Below are 22,054 nucleotides of genomic sequence, written 5' to 3' on the forward strand. Positions count from 1 at the left end.
AAGTTTGGTTATTCAAAGGTCAAAATTTGATGAGTTGCTAAGAGGTTGTTAAGTTTGGTTATTACAATGTGAGCACTTTTTTGAGCAAACATTGTTAACTTTAGCAACCTTTTAGTTTTGATTATTACATTGTGGATGCTCTTAGTACATAAAGATTTGGCTCTGTTTGGAACTTAGGGAAAGGAAAAGAAAGGAAAGGAAAATAAAAGAAAAAGAAAATGAGAGAAAAATAGGAGAGAAAATTTGCTATTCACTAGGCTCAAAATCTTTATTTTCTTCTCTTTTTCTCTACAACCAAACAATAGGCGAGAAAATTCTTTAATTTTCCTTTCTTTTTCCTGAGTTTCAAACAAAGATCATCAACAACTATTACTGAATTGACTCACATGTAGTATATATGAGAAAAGTATGATTGGTGAGAGCGTATGTAGCATTGCTAGTCTCAAAATGATTGTATAGCCCGAAAAAGAAAATTTCAAAACAAATTTGCCTGTCAAAACGATACAATTTTTTTCCACAATTTGTTAGATACCAATGAATTTTTTGAATAAAATGCATGAAAAAAGTTTGATTTTTTTTGAATAAAATGCATTCCTTTTAAATTCTCGTTGATAGTGTTTTGGGACCGAGGGATTAGCCGTTTAGTTAGCCAAAAGTGCCAGTAAAATGTTTTTCATTAATTTATTGGTGAAGCAAACATATTAATGTTGAACACATTTTAAAATCTGGCTGATTTTGTAAGGGACTGAAATTGTGTATTAGGTAGTGGTGTTGAAGTCCGTGGACCCACTACTAAGGTTGTTTCCACTAATTAACAAGTTCTGGATCACAATTTACTTTTACATAAGGATTTTTAGAAATATTCAAGAAAAATCCAAATTTTTTTTTTAGTTTTTCCTTGAATATTTTCCAAAATACTTGTGTAAAAATCATACTTTTTATTTTTTTTATTCATCCCGTTGAGACGAAACAATAATACATAAAGTTTAGCACAAAACAAACAAACGCAAAAAAAATTAAATAATGAAAAAACCCTAATAATGTGGTTCGCAACTTTAGTAGAAACACCCCACATTGGGTTACGGTGTGTAGATCACTCAAAAATTTGCATATGGTGTGTAGATCACTTGTAAATTTGTTACGGTCAGACAGCAAGAAAATAATTTTTTTGTGAATTCCCTAGTTTTGGCATTGATGTCTTTGACCGGACCGCAGAGGAAATTTAGTCAAGGTACGCGAAAATTGTTTCAGACACCCGAGTCCTGACCATCAAACCTACAAGATTACTCGTGAAGACTGAAGGGAGATTCCACCAACGATAACAAAAAGCAGGGTGCGAGATCTGATTCCCATATTGACATAAATAGATTGATTTTGTAAACTTGAAGCATTCAGCTAAATCTGTTCTACAAAGTTACAAGCATGAAAAGAATGAGAACCAAGCTCCAAATGTGATACAGTACACAGAAAGAGATGTAACTTCACATTACCAACAACAAAGAAAGAGTCTGTCTTCAATTCTAGTGTGTATCCTAGATATCTGCTGTTATGTAAGCAACCCAAAACTACAAGGGGAAAAAAAAAAAAGAAAAAAGGAAAAAGGTATCTCATTAGTTTTGAGTCGTTTATCGGTAAACTATGCTGATATCCCAGTAGCTTCCTTTGGAATTAAAAATAGGAAAGCAATCGGGATGAAAGTGCAGATGACTTGAATGCCAACACCCAGAAGAAGGTTGTCGAAAGAACCCGAAGAGATGTTCAGAACCGAGGCCAAGCCAGCCCCAACGAATGATCCCAATGTGGACCCGAAATTGTTTATCGACATGAAGAGGGCAAACAGAGTCCCTTCTATTCCAGGAGGGCAAAGCTGTCCCGATAAGATCAAAAATGGCATAAACCTGAAATTTCCATCGAAACAAGTAAAAAACAAGAAGTTCAAAGTCATACTACGTAAATCCACTTTTTCGGGTCTAGGGGGTGTATTGAGGAGCACTCAATCAGAGATGCTGTTTTTCTGCTTAAAGAGTAATAGAATTGCAACCGAGAGAAAAAGGCACATACTTGAATTGATTAACTGCATCAGAAAGAGCAGACCCACAGAGCACCATAACCTTGTCGGAGACTCCTAACGCAGCATTTGTTCGAGAAACTAAAACCATATCAAGAACACCTAATACAGACAAACCAACATGAGCCCACCTGCATCATATTAAAAAGGAAACATCATCAGCCAAGCAAATAGCAAGAAATAAAAGTAGAACTGTTAATAAAAGTGCCTGCTTACATAAGAATTTTTCGCAGCTTCATCTTCTTCAGGTAGCGATTATAAACAAAGGTTCCAAGCATGAGGCCTAGCCACCCAACAACACGTGTTGTACCCAAAAAGGATGCTTCCAAGTTTAAGAACTCTGTCTGGTAATAGAACATGATTGTTGAGAGATTTGGAACAGTCACATGCGCTAGGAGAAACCAAGTCATTGGTCTAGCCTTCGTCAAAGTAAATTCGAGGGGGAAGAATTCAGATTAGGAAACAGAAATACAAAACTAGAAAAAGAAAATGAAACAGAAAAATATCACGCACTATCATCCATTTGACCCAAAACTACTAGAATGCATTTTCACGTGTTAGACTACTTCGGAATGTCATACTGGACCATACAATTCGCTATATCAGAAACTTGGGAACAAAGGTTCTTTCCAAATAGAAATTGTCACAGACGGGAATGAATTGAAAAGGGACTCTCAATGGGCATAAAAATACTAACTAGCACAGAAACACAGATTATAACCAGTCACCTCAGAATGATTGGCTGTCTGAAAGCCCGCAAAAGACTATAAGTGGCTGTTCTCAGAGATTGGAACCATTGTGACACCAATAAGCCCTTTTCTGGAACCTGGAATTTGCTGGTGATGTCTGATCTCTTGTTACTGTTCTTTTGGATCTTTTTTCTTCTCGAAGTACTGGTTTTGGATTTCTCAACTGCGAAATTGTCAGCATCAGATGCGGTATTGTTTCCATTTTCTTCATGGGACTCGTGCAAATCTTTACCACGTATAGAATCCTCATTGACCCAACCACATGAAAACAGTTGTATGGCTGGTAGAATGGAGAATAGAAGAAAAATAGTCTCGATCTGCAAGTTTGATAGAGCGTATCCACCTAACAAACTCCCACAGGTCCCTCCCAAAGCCATCGCCATCCATGACAATGACTGAAGATCACCAGCAAACGAGGACCTAATCACGAATGACAGTAAACATTAGCAAATATTATTTTCGATAAAAGAACAATACAATCAAGCAGCCGTAAGACTACACTTCACACCTAACAGAATATGATGTTAAGTGCAAGGCTTAGGGCGCAAACAAGTTAGATGAACATGAGTAACGTCTAATATTCATCAACTTCAAGTAATTGGAATTTGGAACCCCGTATGAACAAGTCCCAAGCAAAGCTTAGTGTTGTTCATAACCCTAAACCGACTTGATTTTAAAGTACACGCAACAAGTTGGCCTCACCTATGTAAATTAGAGGCCAAAAACTATCGCGAAAGCTTTCTCATATCTTTGTCTTACCCAACTTGTTGTAATCAAGTGCCATAAGGCTCATGATCATGATACGATATTTATAGAAAACCCATGCGTCATTGTTTCAGTAGTCTAAACGAGCCAAGACTTGCACTAACCAAGTTCGGATTTTAAAGTAAGTAGACTCAAAACTTGGGGCTTGTACTTGGCTTTATCAGTGAATAAATCTGTATGGAACTTAAAGAAAAGAAAGGAAAATTAAAAAAAAATTCCCTTCCATTGTTTGGTTGGAAGAGAAAGACAGAAGAAAATAAAATTTTCAAGTTTAGTGAATAGTAAATTTTCCCTCCCATTTTCCGCCTATTTTCTTTTATTTTCCTTTCTTTTCCTTAGGTTCCAAACAGAGAAGTCTATCTAATCTCCTAAAAAAGATGAGAACCTAGCAGTTCAAGAGCTGCTCAGGTCCTCATCTGCGTAACCACAAACTTTGAGTTCCGACAGCATCTAATTGACGACCGACTGCATCCTGCAGAATGGAACAATTTCATACGGGCATAACTAGTATTTAATTGAATGAACATACCGCTCAACCCTCACAGCCTCAGCTATCATTGCATCAACCACGACATCAGCCATTGCAGAGCCCAGGTTTTGCACAGTTAAGATGACCATAAGGGGCATCTGTGAACTCCTGAGGGACGATACTTGGCCCAAAATGAGCCATGGCAAGAGAGAGAGAACTGTTGCAATCACCAGATATGGAACCCTTTTTCTTCCTCTGATTGGGATACAATCAGACAAGATGCTGCATATTGAATTAAGAACCAATTTCAATAGAAAGAATAAGTGCACAAACTATGATATTGGAAAAAGAACACTACACTCTACAGTCTAGACATATCACATGCTGCAAGCACCAATAAGAGTTCAAAGCTTTCTCATCTTCAAGTGTAATTCTTCCTCACACATCCACATATGTGACCATCATATGATGCACTGGTTCTCTTGAAATTCTTTACGTTGTCAGATTTTTCAGCATAAGCTTGAAATGCCATCATTTTATTGTCTTCTAGATGCCAAAATGTTCACCCACTTGTAGATTCATTTGAGAAGAATCATACGATTCTAGTGTTGAAGCCAAAATTTGGCAGTAGTTCCAAGCTCTTCCTTTACAATATGGTTTGTCATCAACTAATACATGCACGCATAGATAGACAGACAAAGCCATGAAAGACAAAATTTCCCCACACAAATGATATGGTGATCATTTTTATCTGCTTGCTCCATATGCAGTGTGGTGCATGGTGAAGAGTATTCATGGAATCAATCTAGTATATAATATAATACTTGGGGGACCCGCTTCTTAAACAAAAACTCTGCAAAAAGAGCAGTTTCAATAGAGAAGAAATCAGATGCATACCCATATAACGGTTTTATGCTCCATGGGAAAAATGCTATTGAAGACACCAATTGGGAGGCTGAGGGCGACAACTTAAGCCTGTCTTTCAGCTGGTAGGAAACTGCTGTCCACACAAAAGACCTGAAGCCCTACTTTGACAAATTCATAGAGAAGAGGTAAGCAAGCAGACTTTGAACCCAAGGAAAAAAGAAACTTGGGAAAAAAAAAAAAGGAGCAAAAAACATCACTAAGCAACCAAATGTTGTGAAAAAGCCTTAAAACGTTTAAAGAATTATAGTCCAGACACAATAAATAGGTCCACAACCCAATTTACATAGATTTTCCAGATTTATAGCACAATGTTCGCACCCCATTTTGCTCCATAATATATATTGGTGCATTAATTTAAGCAATTGAATGCCATTCCAAGTGTTTCCAGACTTTCCACAATCAGTTGGTTCACAAAACAACCGTAGACTTTCCCCAAAACCTAAATGTTGACACCCCATTTTGCACCTATTATAGATGAGGGCATTCATCCAAACCTACAAAAGCCTTTCTAAGTGGTTCTAAACGTGATAAGAAGTTGAGAACTGTAAACGGCATACACAAGAATGTCGAACAAAGGATTTTGAAAGCAAAAAATAGCAAGGAATTATGCTTCCTCAAGTTCGAAACTGTGATTGATTTGGGAAAAACGAATTATATTACTACTATTCTTAGCTTTGCTGTATTCCAATTTTCACATATTCTGCTTTCACACAGGAGAAGCCTATGGTTCAACACCAAAAAAAGAATTTGCAAAAATTTTGATCACCAAAAAAAAAGCACGTAATTATTTTGGGGTTTACCCTATACCCCTATTCGTAACTTCGCCAGATAAATGCGTAACGAATAAACCAAAAATCATGCGTACCATGCTCCAAAACTTTGCGTACCATATACTTCCAAGGTAAACCTTGCGCAACTAGCCAAAAAATTGTGTAACATACACCAAAATAATGTGTCACAAACACCAAAAGAACACTTAACATTTCTATGGTACACTGGGTGTACCATTGCTTTCGCCTTTCACGTAGCCCAATTAACATGGCTCGATATCTAAGATTATAAGCGGTAAAACAAATTCCCATAAACAACTAGTCTTGGGGCCACCTCACCCGTGCGAAAGCATATGAAACAGCTGTGGGAGGGGCTGTAAGAATTAGTTCGAGAGGCGCGCAGGCTGGTTCGGAACACCTTACATTACCAAAAAGAAAAACAAAAAAACAAATTCCTATAAACAGATAAATGGACAAGAAAAATAGCTTAGCCAACAGTCAAAACAGTAATAAACCCTTAAACAGAGGAATCCCAAAACGGAAAATCACCAGCTCTCTCAACCACCAATCACTCCAAAGAAACCCAAAACTTCAACAACAACAACAAAAAAGACAATGGGAGAGGAAGAAGTAAAGCGAGATGAGATCAGGTAAGAACACAATAGAGGGATTTGGAACCTGGGTGAAGTAAATCAAGCAGACAAGCCATAGAAATGAAGTCCCGAATGCGATTCGCAGCCGTTGCACCCATTGTATCATCTTTCCTTTCTCACGATTCTAGTAACGCCACTGATCTTACTTTCGCGCTTCAACCCAGCTAGTACTAATTTCTCTCTCTCTCTCTCTCTCTCTCTCTCTCTCTCTCTCTCTCAACCCAGCTAGTACTAATTTCTCTCTCTCTCTCTCTCTCTCTCTCTCTCTCTCTCTCTAGATTTGGCTCTTCTCGGACGAAGAGAGAGAATAGTGTGGGAGCATGCGTTCTCTCGTCTCCAATGAGAGAACATTCATGCGTTCGTTCTTTTTGTTCTTTCTTGTCTTCCAATTGGGAAAGGAAAGGCACAATACTTTTGGCCATGTCATAAGCCCCCTTCTGCAACTGACACGTAGCACACCTGGCCGTTTCGACCAATCATATCAAGGTTCCACGGGACGGAAGAGTTAAAGCGATCTTCTATACTCCCACCGTCCCATTTTTATTTTTCGTGTCGTTCTTTTTACACTTTATCTTTCAATCTACAATGTTTTTCATAATTTTAAAAATTTTGTATTATAAATCTAGTCGAGAACTATTAAACAAGATTCATATTGTATATTTTAAAAAATTTATATTGAAAAATATAAGCGTTAAAAGAATGACACGAAAAACGAAAATGAACTATAAAAATGAAACGTAAGGAGTAATAGCTTACACGCATTTCGATTAAATTTTTTTTATTTTAATCGGAGGGAGATCATTCACGTCAAAATAAAAATTTACGATAAATTATTTTCTTGCGATAGAATCCCAAGAATCGAATGCTAGACAATTATGTAAAATACAAATTTACCAAGCCGGACTCGGTCCTTCTACAATTACCGTGTATACTTATGGAGTGAGACGGAGGACCACGGCACTGATGGGACCCATTCCTAATCCGTTGACCGTTTGTTCTTGGGTGATAAGCAGATCTCGCACGGCCATGCTCAAAATTGTTTCCAAGATTTAACGAGGTTTAAAATCAAGCTGAATACAAACCGATCTTACAGGAAGTTTAATAGAGCTGAATGCATGATTTTGAGATATTTTATATATAATCAATCAAACGAGCCTAATAGTAACTTGGTAGGATGTAGCTTAAAAGTTTTGGGTCTTTAGAACTAACTTCTCTTTTTCTGCACACAGTTCGCAATAAGTTTTCTTATCAATTATTATTTTAAAATTTTCTATCTTTCGCTCTCCACTTATTATTCAAAAAATCTCTATCCAAATCAATCAGAGTCAAAGAGTTATTAACAAATAAATTCGACCTCAAACTAGAATAGCTTGGCTTATTTAGCATCTCTATTTTCATTAAGGATTCTTTCGGGTACCTTTATCTCGGACCCGGGGATGCCTTGCACCCCCTTAGTTCGGCCAATTTGCCCGTTCATCTCGGCAATGGACGGTTCAGATTTTCTTCCCAACAATAAACAGCTAGGATTTATAGGAGTTCGGATTAAATTCAAGTTATTTGTGCCCAAAATAGACGGTCGGATTGTCCGTGTAGTGTAGCGGGTTCACTACAACCCCTTCCATTCCCTTTATCCCACTGTAAAACACCTCTCTTCTTTTTTCTCAAAACAGATCATGCAATAAATGGATGAATTTTATTTTTCAAAGTCAAATTCTTTGTTAACAAAACACACTTCACTTTTCTACTATTAGAAAAAGAGTACATTTTCCACATAATAATTCCGCCAATATAACGGGATCCGGATCTGTAAGGATTTTTCCGGTGAGGATTGGATGAAAACTCTCACACAATCCTCACAAAGAGATCATTGCCTTTAAATTAAATTTTGAGAAAATCCGAGGAACCTTCCAGCAAGCATACAAGCATAATACCTACAAACATACATGGACCTACTGGCTAAATTATGTACAAGACTACATTATTACATGGAATATGCCTTATTATTAAATAAAAAATAAGTTAAACCCATTCTAGAACGGGACCTTAAGGTGTTTGGACAAATAAGCCAAAGTGACTTATTTTTTGTCCTTATTCAAAATTTTTTCCGCATTTGTTAGTGTCTCGTCAATTTTTTGGGGATTATTGCTTTGTCATGACGAGAGAAATCTAAAAAGTAAAAAACTTCGATCAAAACCTAATTTTTTTGAATTTTTTTGAATATTATTCAAAAAATTACGCCAATAAACCAATTTTTTCATCTTTATTCAAAAAAAATTGGATTTCGATCAAAAAATTTTACTTTTTAGATTCCTCTTGTCACGAGAATACAATAATCTCCAAAAAAAATTAATGATAAGCAAAGTGATACAAAAAAATTGAATAAGGACAAAAAAATAAACCACTTTGACTTATTTGTCCAAACACCACAGGAACCGTCCAACAAAGCGGATGTTTCTGACAACAATATTGTCTCAGTCGCCCCATGTAGGGATGACAACGGACCCCGTGTTTGATGAGAGGCCACTCTGGATCTCTTGCTATGTACAGTAAAAATTACCATTCAGCACCCCTGGGGTGGACACTGAGAATAACCCCGGAGGGCACTCGTCAAGAGGCGTTACCATTTTTTCAAATAAGCAAAATAAACTCATAAACAAGGTTACCAAACGGGCCTTAAGGTTAGAGGGTCCACCTACTTTGGACTATCTCAGCAAAAATGAGAGCTCACTGTTGTGTACTGTTGTAAGGAGTATAATTGGTGTTTACTGTTGGTGTAAAGTAGTCTACATAGCAGGTGTGATGTAGTCCTTTATGAGTAGTAAATGCTATGCATGAATAGAAAAGTTTATGCGTAGTAAATGCTAGTGTAGTAAATGCTAGCAGAGTGTCTTGTAATGTTGTCAGATAGACGTAGGACTAAGAACAATAATGTTCAATTATGGGTACCATCTGTATTGTCTGTATTCTCCTCCTTACGTCTATAAAAGGAGGGTTCTACTTTTGTAATCACCAAGTTAGTAGAAGCCTGTATCTTTGAGTAATATATCACGTGTCTTGTTCTCTTTCTTTGATCCTAACTTACTTTGTGTTGGTACTCCCATTTTTTCTACAAGCCAATGGCATAGACTAAAATATAACCTGACAGTCCCAAATCTTGGGGAAGTACAGTTGAAGAAGAATCAAGGACTTCACCTAATGCCATGTTCTATGGCATTAAAATCATGATTTTGATAAGGAAATAGTATATCAGTAACTATAGAAATAGAAGATGCCATACCATCCAGGTTCGTTTACGGTTTCTTCCGAGTCCCAACAATCCGAGACAACAGATGGCTGATAAAGTTCTTAGTAACCATCCCAAATACTGAGAATATGTACACATGCATTTGGAACAAACCTTTGAATCACAATACATATGACCTGATTTGCATTTTATCTCCACACCAGGTTTAGATATACTGGTAATGGTATATAGCTCTACTCCATACCATTCACAGACAGTATGTTGGAACGTTGGTCGGCTGATAGACAAAAGGTCTAACAGTGTGGAAATAACCCGATGGGCGACTGTAAGTGAACTTGACACCTGAACTGCTGCCTCCAAGATGAGTGCAGTGTTCGTGGAAGCTGCTGATAGGTCTAGCTAAGCACGCATCCCACCGGTCGCTTTCTGGCATTGTCTCTGCCACTGTGTACATCCCCTTCGAGTTTGTGAATGCCTGGTAATTAAGAACTTCCCCAGATGTTGTTATGCAAAGAACAGCCACCTCGGCACCTGCTCAGAAACAACCACAACCATAAGTACCATCTCAACAAATTGGAAAAATCCACTTTATTTCCCATGGTTTAGCCCTTGTGCACTTTGCCTCCCGACTTCCTAAAAAACACAAGCCCCTCGCATGGTTTTGAAATTAAGTGATACGATACACAGCTCATCTGAATTGCCACACACTTAATTCAAGAATGGCAATGTAAGAGATTTCACTCAATGTCAACCTTTCAGTGCCAAAACACAGTGTCGTTCCATATTCATCACCCGCATTTTAGAACCTTACCACATGAAAAATCCTAACCACACAAACCTACCAACATTCTCCCCCATCTTATTTTATTCCCAATCCCACCCAGCCTATGGCACCACCCCTCTTCCTTGCCTCGCCACCCCAACTCCCCCCTCTAACACCCTCCAACAGCTCTCCTCCTGTCCCAAACCCCATATCCCCCCAAGCAAAGATGTTCCACAGACATCCAGCTTGCTTCCACAAATGGATGCACTCCAGTGCATTGCAGTCTGCTGCACAGTGCAGTTAATGAACGATAGCTGTGTACAGAGTACAGACACACATCTGCTAGAGTGCAATTTTGTTCACCCTCCATAAAAGAGGGTGAACATTACCCTCCCTTTTATTGGTTGAAATGGTGTAGGTCTCACCCGTGCAATACACTTTTTGGTAAGCATGACATCACTTTGTGGTGAAATTTACACACTTTGTGGTGGGATCCACATCATTTCAACCAATAAGAAAGAGGGTAATGTTCACCCTTTTTAGTGAGGGTGAACAAAACTCTCAACTCCATGTGCTCTGCCTACTTGAGGCAAAATGGAGGAGATGTCCTTAGTCCACATATTTAACAAATGAAGTAGATTGCACAAGTGAATTTATAGAGTTTCTTCAAATTAGTCTCAGTAACCATTTAAGAGTTGGGAATGATCCATTCGCTAATAATGAGTTGAGACATGATTTCACCACTTATGCAATAGACAAGATGCAATAGACAAGCCCGTCAATTGTTCAAAATAGCAACAAAGTCTAACTTTGAAGCAAGTTTCCATTAGTACTATGAGCAAGTGGTCTTGAGAGAATAAAAAAATAGTGTCATCAAGCCCTATAAGTTTGCCACTTTGGGCCGTGAAAGCACTTTTAGAACAGCATGCCGCCTAAGATGAGCCGCAACGTAGTAAGGACTTAAACACAAATGACTTGCAATTTACTTCTCAAAAATTAGTTCACTAGCTGGCATATCAAATTCAAATTTGTCATTTCCAAAAAAGAAAAAATGAAATACGCTGGATGGTACTGATTTTCTTCCGCATCTAAATTCTAATTGGCCAAGTCGCGTGATAAAGAACCTTGTAGGCGGATACTCCAACAAGGAAGCCAGTAAATACCCGAAGAAATCCACATGATAACATCAACATAACGTATAAATCGACCAAATTGAACAAATGATAGATCAAGATCATGTTGTTCATTGGGAATTGAACAGGGGAGAACGAGCAGACATCGAACTCAAGATGGATTGCCCTTGCGCGGTCAACGAACTCATACTAATGCTAGGACTTGTCGCAGTCGCAAGCAAATTCGGAAATGAAATAAGTCTACCGAAAGCCCTTGGTACTTGTCTGATCAAACACACTGATAGCTTCAATAGTTCACTATTTTTTATTTATTTTTTATTTTTGGTATTTTACCGGTGACTAATCCAGTATATTAGGCCTCCTTTATCAAGGTTAATTATCAATCCAACAACTCCCACCTAATAATCACGGCCCAGATATCCTTCTAGCCCAATAACCCCTACATCGACTCAGGCATACATCAACTCACTAATCACTAATCAGCATAAGCAAAATCAGCATAGACACATGATTTTCCCGAGGGACAACAAGCCAAAAATACTAAACCCATTGCCTAAATCTAATTAACAGCGTAAATCCGCGCTTTTGTTAGCAATTACATGAAGGATAAGAAGCCAAATACTAAACCCCCAATGCATAAATTTGACTCAAAACAAGGAATCACAACGAAACTTACATCCAACAGGTCAATTTGTAAGTATATCCATACATACGTACATATACAGAGAGAGAAAGAGAGAGAGAGACCTTCCAAGACGTGATCTTCGGGGCCGATAGAAGAATCCCCACAGACGTCACAGACGACTCTGCCATGGATTTCACCAGTCCAAGCTCTCACGCCGCTTATCAGTAGAATTGTAGAGAGAGAAAGTACCGCCACGACTTGCTTCAACAGCGACTCCATTCTGCTGCCTGCGACCGAGCTTTTGCTTCTTCGGCTGCCTTCTCTGTTTTGTGGGCGTCTCGTATGTATATATCGTCCCCATTTTTATTTTTTAAATATTTATTTTTTATATTACAAGATAGTTCTCTTGCAATATATTATTTTTAATCTAAAAAATAAAATATTTATTTATAATTAGTAGAACGGGGTCTAACAACGAAGGTTTGACAAAGCATGAGATACTATGTATTAGGAGTTGGGGAGTGCTAGGTACAAAGAAAAATTATCCCGAAAAGGCAAATCAATGGTACAGATGCACTGCAAAGTGAATCTGTACCATTGATTTGCCCTTTCGGGGTAATTTCTGGGTACATTTTCTTTGCACTTAGCATTTCTCCGGGAGTTTGTTGCCTGTTCGAATTCCAAAGAAGCTAAAAGTTATTAGAGGGCTTATCCAAATCGTTAATTTTACGATTTTGAAATTAATCGAGATACACACAAATTAATTTGAAATCCCTCAACTAAAAAATTCAACCGGGAGAACTTATATTTGAGTAATTGAGTGTGTTGTAAGATCTTCTATTGCACTTATTTTGAGTTAAAACTTCAATTGGCGTGACACACTTCAATGGATGAATGTTAATTCAAATACAAATTTAAGTGAAACTTCATCTATGGCATGTTGTAAATGTGAAGATCAAAATAAGCATGGTATTGGTATGGTTTTGAGTCATGAAGTGGAGTGGGTTTAGAGAGCTTTTAGTTACAATTCAGTTACGAGTCAATAAAAATGATTTTTACACTGCCTCTTCTGATAATTGCACACATTTTTTTATGTTCGTTTACAATATTACCTTTCCAGGTGTAAAAAAATTTACTTATGAAAAGCTAACTGTTTCTATCTTGAAAATCACTCCAGAAAATGAAATTAATGTCTGAGATTCATTTTGATGTGTGAAACTCAAACATCCAAATGGATCTAAACCATTGATTTTTCGTTTCGGGATCTAACCTTGCTCGTTTTTGTCTTTATAAGAGCATCTCCAACCCAGTTCTCTTAAATAGAGAATCAAAATATATTTTTTTATCCAAAAAGCAAGTTTAGAGGTTTTCACTATTCACTCTTACTTCAATCTTAAATGTCTATTTTCATCTCTACATAAAAAGGGTAAAATGGTGATTTTAGAAAGACAAAAAAATATAGAGATCATTATCTATATGTTTGTAACATCTCTATATAGAGAGAGAAACCAAATTTGGGTCTCTAAGAGCATCTCCAGCCTTGACCCATTTTAAGACTCAAATTTAAAAATGGGACAAAAACTACAAAAATCTCTCTCCAATCTTTGACCCAAACCCTTCCCCATTTTGGATTTTACCCATTTTTTTGCCCAAATCTGTGACAATTTTTGCCTTGACCCATTTCTCCAACGGCTAGTTAGAGAGAGAGAAAGAGGGAGATGTATAAAATTTGAGTTTGATGGTTGGAGATGTGTCTACCCAAAATGGGTTTTTACCCAAAATTTGACTCAAATTTAAGAAAAAATATAGGTGAAGGCTGAAGATGCTCTAAAATAGAGACCCAATATAGAGTTTGATTGGAGTAAATTGATTCTATGTTTTAAGGATTTAGAGCTTGATTAGAGATGCACTAATAGTATTAAAAAAAAAAAAAGTGTGGTATTGTAGAAATTTTCGGAAGAAAAAGGGGCAAATTTCACTTAGATCCCCAAGGTATCTAACAATAACAAAAAGTACCCCTCAATTTTGAAAAATGACAAGAACCTTTCCTATTTTACAGTTTGGGTTTCACTCTGTTAGTTACGTTAGTGAGAGGGACGAAAAATGAAATCTTAAATTTCATTTAGTTCCACGGGTCTCTTTAGGGCTCTCATTGAAGCCTTAGAGCTAAAAATTAATTATGATTATTTAAGATAAAATGATCAGAAAAATAAGATTTTCGCATTAATTCAAATGTATTGAAAATTAATGCACTTAAGTATCTGCTATTCATTTAGTTCTATTGCTCTCTTAGAACTCTCATTGAAAGCCCTAGAATCGAAAATTAATTATGACCCCTTTAAAATAAAATATCAAAAAAATAAGATAAGTTGATACTGTATCAGCTCTAATTTTCAATCCGTTTGAATCAGTGCGAAGATTTATAATTCTGATTATTTTATCCTAAATAGTCATAATTAATTTTTGGCTCTAGCACTTTCAATGAGAGCCCTAAAAGAACCGTAGAGAACTAAATAAAATTTAAGATTTCATTTTCCGTCCCTTTCACTAACAAAACTAGCGGAGTGAAACCCAAACTGTGAAATAGGTGAGATCCATGTCATTCTTCATTCTGTTGTGCTCAGCGAAGAAGCTGCCAGAGCATACTTTTTTCGGATCCAAACTTCTTAATTTGTTCTTTCTAAGTCGTCTTCTTGATTTAGGTGGAAATCAGAAAACAGTCTGTAAATACTGATATATCTCTGTTTTTAATAGCAACCATCTTTGCCTTTTTGATTGTTGGTTATGGCATGACCAAATGATTCTTTCATGGTTTCTGTGGATCTTGTTATGGAGTATTACTTTTAATTTACTGAATTTTTGGTATATAAATTTCTTCGTCTAACAAGTACAGTATATGATTTTGTAATTATTTTACGAGTGAGTGAAATTTGTGGCAACTCCAAGCAGAAATGTTTCTGCTTCAAATGAAGTTTCTTTTATTTCTTTTTACGTTCTAGGATGTGCTTTATCCGAATAAACATTATACTATTTATTTCCTAATGGCAAAATGAAAGATATTCTTCTTAATTTTCTGTTTCCTAGTGACAAGAGTATGTGACATAGGGGGTTAATTTAACTCCAAGTTGATTTTTTTTCCCTTTTATAACAATATGTATTCAGGCCAGAAGATGGGGTACTCGACTTATTCTAGAGCCTTGAAGTTAACGACCAAACATACCCTCCGGTAATCCTTTGGGGTTAACCCAAGTTGATTTTAGAATGCTTTCATCATTGGTAAATGAGACTAACAAAGATGGGTCTTTTAGTTTTAGGGGGGGGGGGGGGGGCAGGCTGTGCACAACAAGACCCCTCCGTGCCTTTTAGAGGCATTGTCATTGGCAAAGGTTTGGTCAGCCTTAATTTTTTTTCATGCTTTTGGTTGAGGTTAAGAACGAATTGCATGTCCTCCTTTACTCGGGTCCGATTCCAATATTTGGAATAAACGAACAAATAATACTTTTAATTGTTACATTTTTTATTGGAATTAAAGTTCTCTCTAAACAAAAAGAATTGTCGTTCTATCTCATGTTTACCTAGGAATTAACATATTAGTTGATTATACTACTTTCAAGTTGATTATACTACGTCTATGGCATGTTATTGACGAAAAACGAGTTCTCGGCGAATTAAAATTACGGGCAAACTTCACTTACATCCTCTATATATGGTTTTAGTTGATGCGCGGATGGACCCTTTGAACTTCATTTTGTAGCACATATCTCTCCTGTGATTTTTGTGTACTACATGCACAATTAAGTTTTTCGTGAAAGTTAACAGAAAATTGAATCCGAACCGTTCATATTGTAGTGTTTCACGAGTACTACATCCATATCAAAATTCAAGTCGATATGATCACTGAGTTGTCGATTTCTAATCGTATTATAGCTTTAGTGTCATATGCTCTGCTTCCTCATCACATTATATAGAATATTTCTAAATTTAATTTTTTACACACCATGTTATACACACAAATCTAACGTAATAAAATTTTTCAGTCTCTCCATTGCAAATGACTTCCTGTTTGGAAACCATTTTTCAAATTTTTTTTTTGATCCGTTAAAAATTCTTATAGAAAATAATTGTGTTAGACTAGAAGTGCACGACGCTGAGCAATGAACATAGAGCCATGTTCATAGCACGTGGTGTTAACACTAGTTTTTCCTCAACCTAATCCCACAAATAAAGGCTATGTATGTAGAGATTAAATAATAAGGTAAAATAGGACATTAATAATTACATGATGAAAATTAAATTATAATGATGTGATAGATGAAACCTTAAGTAGATGTTGAATTTAGGACTACGATTTAGTTTATCTATAAAAGATAACAAAAGAAGAATAGTTTTCGAAACAATTTATTTAATTTGAAATAACTCTGTGTTTTTAAGCATTTGTCACCATACTAATTGGATTTTCTACTAATATGCTAAAGATATTTGCTCATATTCCCTTTTCATTTTCCACATACTTTTGGTTTTCAATTTTCTCATTTCCCACATAAAATGGGACAAAGGGATGCCACCGAGCATCTTCGTGCAGAGCGGTACAGAGTGGTCGATCCGGTCGTTAATTGCAACATGGATGTCAGGAGTGAATTTGAGCGCATATAAATCTGAATCGTTCATTGCTCGATTAAGATCTGAACGGTCAATTTTTGAGATGAACGGCCGATCGATCGCTCAGCACCCGTTTTACAGGAATATGCTCGGCTGCATCCCTATTCCATAAAATGCAAGTGGTAAAACCGTAAAAGAGTACGGAGAAAATCCCTAATCCCTGATGTGTTCTAGTAGACCTAGCTATCACGGAATACGGTCGTCCATATAGCCGAACAGCCTAATATTCATCCCTCACATATAAACCACCTCATCTCCCGCTTCTGCGATGCTCAGCCGCCTCTCTTTCTCTCTCTCTCTCTCTCTCTCAACAAGCAAGCTGTTGTTGAGAAAAACTTAAATGGGTTGGCTTTTGTTCTTGTTAATTTCTGAAAACTAAAACTTCTATCAGCTGATGTGGTTTGTTATGTCAAATTCTAGTGTATTCTTTGTGCACAGATCACTCCGAGTCAAGCTCAACGAGTGATTAGTTTATGTAATGGTTGATTAGGATTACATTAGTTGGACTTATCATCTGTAGTTGCACTTCAGTTTATTTATTGGTTGATTTGAGTTCCCTATAACCCAGTTAATTGCTCACCCATTTGGGAATTAGTACAAACCATTTATCAACTAGCCTGCTGTACCCTCATCACGATGTTTTACTGTGAATGTAAATGTGAATTCTTGCAGCAAGATTTCTATTTCATGATGAATTTTTATTTTGTGATTCTTTGATTGTCAACAATCTTAACTTTCTCCCAATGGGGGACTTAATGATGAATTCTGTTGTTTGGTCTGTTGTGTTCGATTCCCATCTGGAAAGATTTGGGAGAAGAGGAAAAGAGGAAGCTTTGTCTGACTGCAAATTGACTCTCCAAAGATGATAGTTTTAGGTCATCATCTTTGTGAAAGAGCTGAATACCGTTTCAGCATTTATGCTTTTTCAGTTTCTTGAAGCTGATTTGCATCCCTATGATGAATCAATGAAAAGTTAAAGTAGTGGGCTGATCTATGTTGATGAGCAACCAATTCTGAGGGATGTTGGTATGAAATTGTAATTGGAAAATGCTTTTCATTTGTGTGTAATGTTTTGCTCCCATTCTTCTTGCAGGGGACCTAGATGTGATTTTTAGCAAAACACATTTGTTGCTGCTTAAATTCACTTGATTGGTCTTTCTTTAGATACTTATCTCTATGTGATCTAGTTTTTCCATGCCTTTGGTAAATGATAAGTGCTAGATTAGTGGAAAGTAGTGGATTGAGAACCACTGGCTACTTCTTACTCTGGTTTGGTACTCTTGTTGCTACTGTTGTTTTCATGAATCCACCACATGGATTTTTATTTCAAGAATGGTCTAAAGATGGTCTGTTGGGTTGGCGTTCTGTGCAGTTTGTTGCTGAACCTGGGGGGGGCTTAGGACATTGGACAGAATTATGTTTGAATGCTATTCGCGTACTGCTTCTAACTCAAACGATTGGATTGTTAGACATTCTTCTTCCTCCATGAGTTGGTTCTAAGCTGCATTTCATCTCTGAATGGTACCCTTATACATTGTTGGATCACTTTATACTAATTTATAGACTGATTGTGGAGATGACCAAGCTCGTTTTCCTTCACGAGACACTATTGAAGTTAATCCATGCATAGCACTTCTCAATTCATTAATAGACGTTATTCATGGATCTGTTTTTTCTTTGACACGCCATTTTTGTTTTTCCTTATTTGCTCCCTCGTGTTAGAAGTACTGGAGGATGTGCGTCATTTTAAAGTTTTGACCCAGACTCTTCTCTGGTACTGGATTCCTAAATGCTGGTATTGATAGCTATTTGGATTATGCAGGGGCTATCTAGATGAATTCAAAGATCTGGACTGGTTTCCATGGATGTTCTGTCATTGTTAGGGCATGAGTAGTATTTATAGTGAACTATTTAGTCTTTTGTTGTCTCTAATAGACACTTGTGTTTCTTTGCTTCAGGCTAATGGATGCCTTCTCACTGCCGAAGTTGGGTTCTAAGTTCCGAAATGATCACTAGAAGTTTTCCAGCGTTTCCCTTTGGGCAATGTTGTCCATGTTATTTTCATAGTTGACTATGACATGCATTTTCTGTTTGAAAGTAAGAAATAGGGCCAAGGATTTGACCATGTCTGGCAAGGTTTTCCAATATCTTTGTGAACAATGTTTAGGGTAAATGAGTTTCTATTGAGCTCTATAATTGTTAAAATGGTTTTGTTGTTTACCAAAGTGGGATACTTTTCTACATATGTTCCAAACCTAGTTTAGTGCGTGAAAGTGTGTCTTAGATTCACATGCATATCAAGTGGCATTTACACAACACATCGTCTGGGGGGAAATAGCTGAAGTAAAAGTGGAAATTTTTGGAGAAGTCACTTGAAAGTGTGGTTGGCAAACACGTTTTCAGCTGAAAGTAAGTTAATTGAAATATGCTTTTGCTGCAAAAATGTAATTTTTTAATTAGCTTCTTCCCCTTTTTATCACACCTGTTCTCACAATCCAAAGGGGCTATAACTAGGGGTTTTTTTTTTTTTTATCATAATATATTAATATGTCTGAATGCAAATTGACTCTCTGATGATGATAGTTGTAGGTCATGATTTATGTATGAACAGCCTTTCAACGTTTATGCTTTCACATTGTATTGAATTCTGAATTGCATCCCTATAACGAGTTAATGAAAATTTAAAGTAGTGGGCTGATGAGAACACAATTCTGAGGGATGTTGGTTTGAATTTGTCTTAGTCCAAATGCTTTTCCTATATACTATTGGTTTTGCTTGCACGCATCTTTCAGGGGGACCTGTGACTTTTTAGCGTAGCACATTCTTTGTGGGTTAAATTCACTTGATAGTTCTTTGCTTAGATACTTATTTCAATTAAGTCGTTAATAATATATATCTGTCTAGTTTTTCATATTTTGGAATGTGCCAGATAAGTTGACAGTAGTGGATTGAGAACCACTGACTAGTACCCGTTTGGTACACTTGTTGCCTAAGCTGTAAGTTCCTACAGTTGTTCCATGTATCCACCGCATAGATTTTTATTTCAAGAACGGGCTAAAGTTGGTCTCTTGTGGTTGGGGTTCAGCGCCATGTCTTGCTGACCCAGGGACCCGCTGGCATAGGACATTGGACAGACTTATGGTTGAATGTTCATATTGGTTCTAACTAAAACAATTGGATACCACGGAGAGCCCTGGTTGCTGATGAATGGACCTGCAGACACTTCCCAATGGAGAGCAGTTCTTGTTCTGATTGTTCTCCAGAAAGCCTATTCCCTCACTTCAATTTCTTTCGAGCAATGCTACAAACACAACACTTTACACTACATTATGCACAACATGCCAATGTGGCATTGCTTCATTGGGCATTGGAAAAGATCAATCCACCCAATTACCATGGAAACAATGCCACATTGGCATGTTGTGCAATTTTGTTGTGTTTAAATGTTTTCCCATTTCTTTGAGATGGGAATTTAGTTAGATTTCAGAGTAAAAGTAGGAGCTAGGCTGACTATTTTCATAGTATTTTGTATTTTGTATGTTTTTTTTTTTTTTTTTTATAACTCGGGTGTCCAGGCCAACTTATGTGAACCTCGACTAATCCTTAGTATGGACCATTGGGCTCAGATAATCAGAAATGGGGATGATGAAGCCTTTGTACAGCCTAGTTCTTTGGGTGACGATGCAAATGAAGCAATTGGGGTTTCTGAAACGCCTCCATCCGTTGAGGTTGAAAACAGTGCGGTCGATTTTGATGCTTCAGTTGCATTAAGGACTTTGAACAGCCTAATGTAATGTCTAAATGTTTGGAAGAACTGCAGTAATGGACAGATGCAAGAATCTAGCCCACCTTGCGGTCAAGACTTGAGTGATGAAGGCCGTTTTTCTGCTGCCAAGTTCCGGTGTTTGGAACCAACTGGTTCGCTTAAAGCTTATTCCTGGAGCCTTGGCAGAAATGTTGCTGCCTCCATTCCAAAGAGCGTTCAACACAAGTTGCCCACAACAACAGAAAGGGGATTTGCAAAACATAGAGTCCATTGATTCTGCTAAAGAAGCGGAGAGAAATTTTCTTTAGAACTGTTGGCAGTGGATCACTCGTGCGGAATTAAAACAAGTGAAAGTTCAGTTAAATGTCGGAACCGAATAGTATAATTTATTGCTTTTAACATGTGAAGTCTCGTCGTGGGATATTGTCAATTACGGGCTTTACGTTTGGAGTATCATTCGTGAATTTATGTTCATTTGGCTTATAATATATCTCGAAGTTAAAGTTTATTTTTTTGCATAAAGCTTTTCGTAATTAACGCATTATACATTTTTGTCACCGGATGAAAATTCTGGAGGCGCCCCTGCCGCCATTGACCAAAATGGTGATAAAGGATTGCTATTCTTAAGACTGATCCGCTAGATTTCGTCTTACTCAGTGAAAGGATCAAACAGAAGAGCAAAACTAGAGAACAGGTTCAAGTTCTCTATTGGAAATATGCTTATGTTTGTTGTTGCTGTTTGCTAGGATTTCATAAGCAAATTGATAGTTCTTTCTAACTAAAAAGTTTAGTTGGGGGAGTGCTGTAAGGGTGGGTAATTCTCTTTCGTGCCACTAAGAAGAGGATCACATACTACATACTAATAAATTGATTTAATGTTTGAGCCACTAGCTAGCAAGTGCCGTACGTACGGACAATTCCAACTAGGATGCATAGTGCCGTAGGCACGGGCAATCACAGGTATAATAATATGTCTGAATGCGAGTCCAATGATAATAGTTGTAAGTCCTTATTTGTGTGTAAGAGTTGAATAGCCTTTCAACTCTGGTTTGGTACACTTGTTGCTTAAACTTCAAGTTCCTAGCTACTGTTGTTTCAAGAACGGGCTAAAGTTGGTCTATCCAACTATGCAGAATTCTCATGGACTCTATATACCAAGTGTATGTTTGCTCTCTCAATTTCTTTTGGATGCATGAAATGGCTGGACACAATATGCTTTTATAGTGACTGTCCGAACAGGTACAACTTGGTTCACAAATGGTCATGATAATCGAAAAGGTTGCAATGATTCGAAAACGAACTGATCATGCAATGGTCCAAAATTAAACTTGCACTGGTTCGGAACCGAACAGGCATGCACCAGTTCGGTTTTGGAGACAAAACGCCAAGGAGGAAATGCCCTTTGAACCGAGGGGCGGGCGGCGGCGTGCGGTAAATGCCCTTTGAATCTCCACCATATATCC

The 22,054-nt window shown here is 37.2% G+C and overlaps 2 protein-coding genes, 1 long non-coding RNA gene and 2 other non-coding genes across 5 annotated transcripts; 3 read left to right on the forward strand and 2 right to left on the reverse strand.

Moving 5' to 3' along the window:
• Nucleotides 1–1,341: 1,341 nt before the first annotated feature.
• LOC131321687 (probable folate-biopterin transporter 4) lies at nucleotides 1,342–6,854 on the reverse strand. Its single transcript, XM_058352578.1, has 8 exons — nucleotides 6,643–6,854; nucleotides 6,427–6,575; nucleotides 4,949–5,076; nucleotides 4,112–4,333; nucleotides 2,797–3,237; nucleotides 2,285–2,482; nucleotides 2,062–2,199; nucleotides 1,342–1,898 (listed from the first exon to the last, which is right to left on the reverse strand). Exons 2-8 carry the CDS (start codon nucleotides 6,505–6,507, stop codon nucleotides 1,637–1,639), a joined length of 1,470 nt encoding a protein of 489 aa, XP_058208561.1. The 5' UTR covers nucleotides 6,508–6,575; nucleotides 6,643–6,854; the 3' UTR covers nucleotides 1,342–1,636.
• A 2,772-nt stretch (nucleotides 6,855–9,626) lies between these two features.
• Nucleotides 9,627–12,530, reverse strand: LOC131323137 (uncharacterized). The gene is made up of 2 exons (XM_058354781.1): nucleotides 12,289–12,530; nucleotides 9,627–10,176 (listed from the first exon to the last, which is right to left on the reverse strand). The coding sequence occupies exons 1-2, from the start codon at nucleotides 12,443–12,445 to the stop codon at nucleotides 9,893–9,895; spliced, it is 441 nt and encodes a 146-aa protein (XP_058210764.1). The 5' UTR covers nucleotides 12,446–12,530; the 3' UTR covers nucleotides 9,627–9,892.
• A 4,447-nt stretch (nucleotides 12,531–16,977) lies between these two features.
• Nucleotides 16,978–21,099, forward strand: LOC131322840 (uncharacterized). The gene is made up of 2 exons (XR_009198975.1): nucleotides 16,978–17,169; nucleotides 18,784–21,099. It is a non-coding gene; the product is annotated as an uncharacterized LOC131322840 (long non-coding RNA).
• On the forward strand, nucleotides 17,773–17,848 carry LOC131324893 (small nucleolar RNA R21). Its single transcript, XR_009199479.1, has one exon. It is a non-coding gene; the product is annotated as a small nucleolar RNA R21 (small nucleolar RNA).
• On the forward strand, nucleotides 19,481–19,546 carry LOC131324894 (small nucleolar RNA R21). Its single transcript, XR_009199480.1, has one exon. It is a non-coding gene; the product is annotated as a small nucleolar RNA R21 (small nucleolar RNA).
• Nucleotides 21,100–22,054: the final 955 nt, after the last annotated feature.

The sequence above is a fragment of the Rhododendron vialii genome, chromosome 4a (genome assembly GCF_030253575.1).
Source record: "Rhododendron vialii isolate Sample 1 chromosome 4a, ASM3025357v1".
Classification (NCBI taxonomy): Eukaryota; Viridiplantae; Streptophyta; class Magnoliopsida; order Ericales; family Ericaceae; genus Rhododendron; species Rhododendron vialii.

Coding starts and splice junctions, on each gene's coding strand:
- LOC131321687 (XM_058352578.1), bottom strand. CDS start 6,507: ATGATACAATGGGTGCAACGGCTGCGAATCGCATTCGGGACTTCATTT. Junction 4,334..4,948: donor AGCATAAAACCGTTATATGG/GTATGCATCTGA, acceptor TTCAATATGCAG/CATCTTGTCTGATTGTATCC. Junction 3,238..4,111: donor GAGGCTGTGAGGGTTGAGCG/GTATGTTCATTC, acceptor ATTCGTGATTAG/GTCCTCGTTTGCTGGTGATC.
- LOC131323137 (XM_058354781.1), bottom strand. CDS start 12,445: ATGGAGTCGCTGTTGAAGCAAGTCGTGGCGGTACTTTCTCTCTCTACA. Junction 10,177..12,288: donor CGAAGATCACGTCTTGGAAG/GTCTCTCTCTCT, acceptor GTTTCTGAGCAG/GTGCCGAGGTGGCTGTTCTT.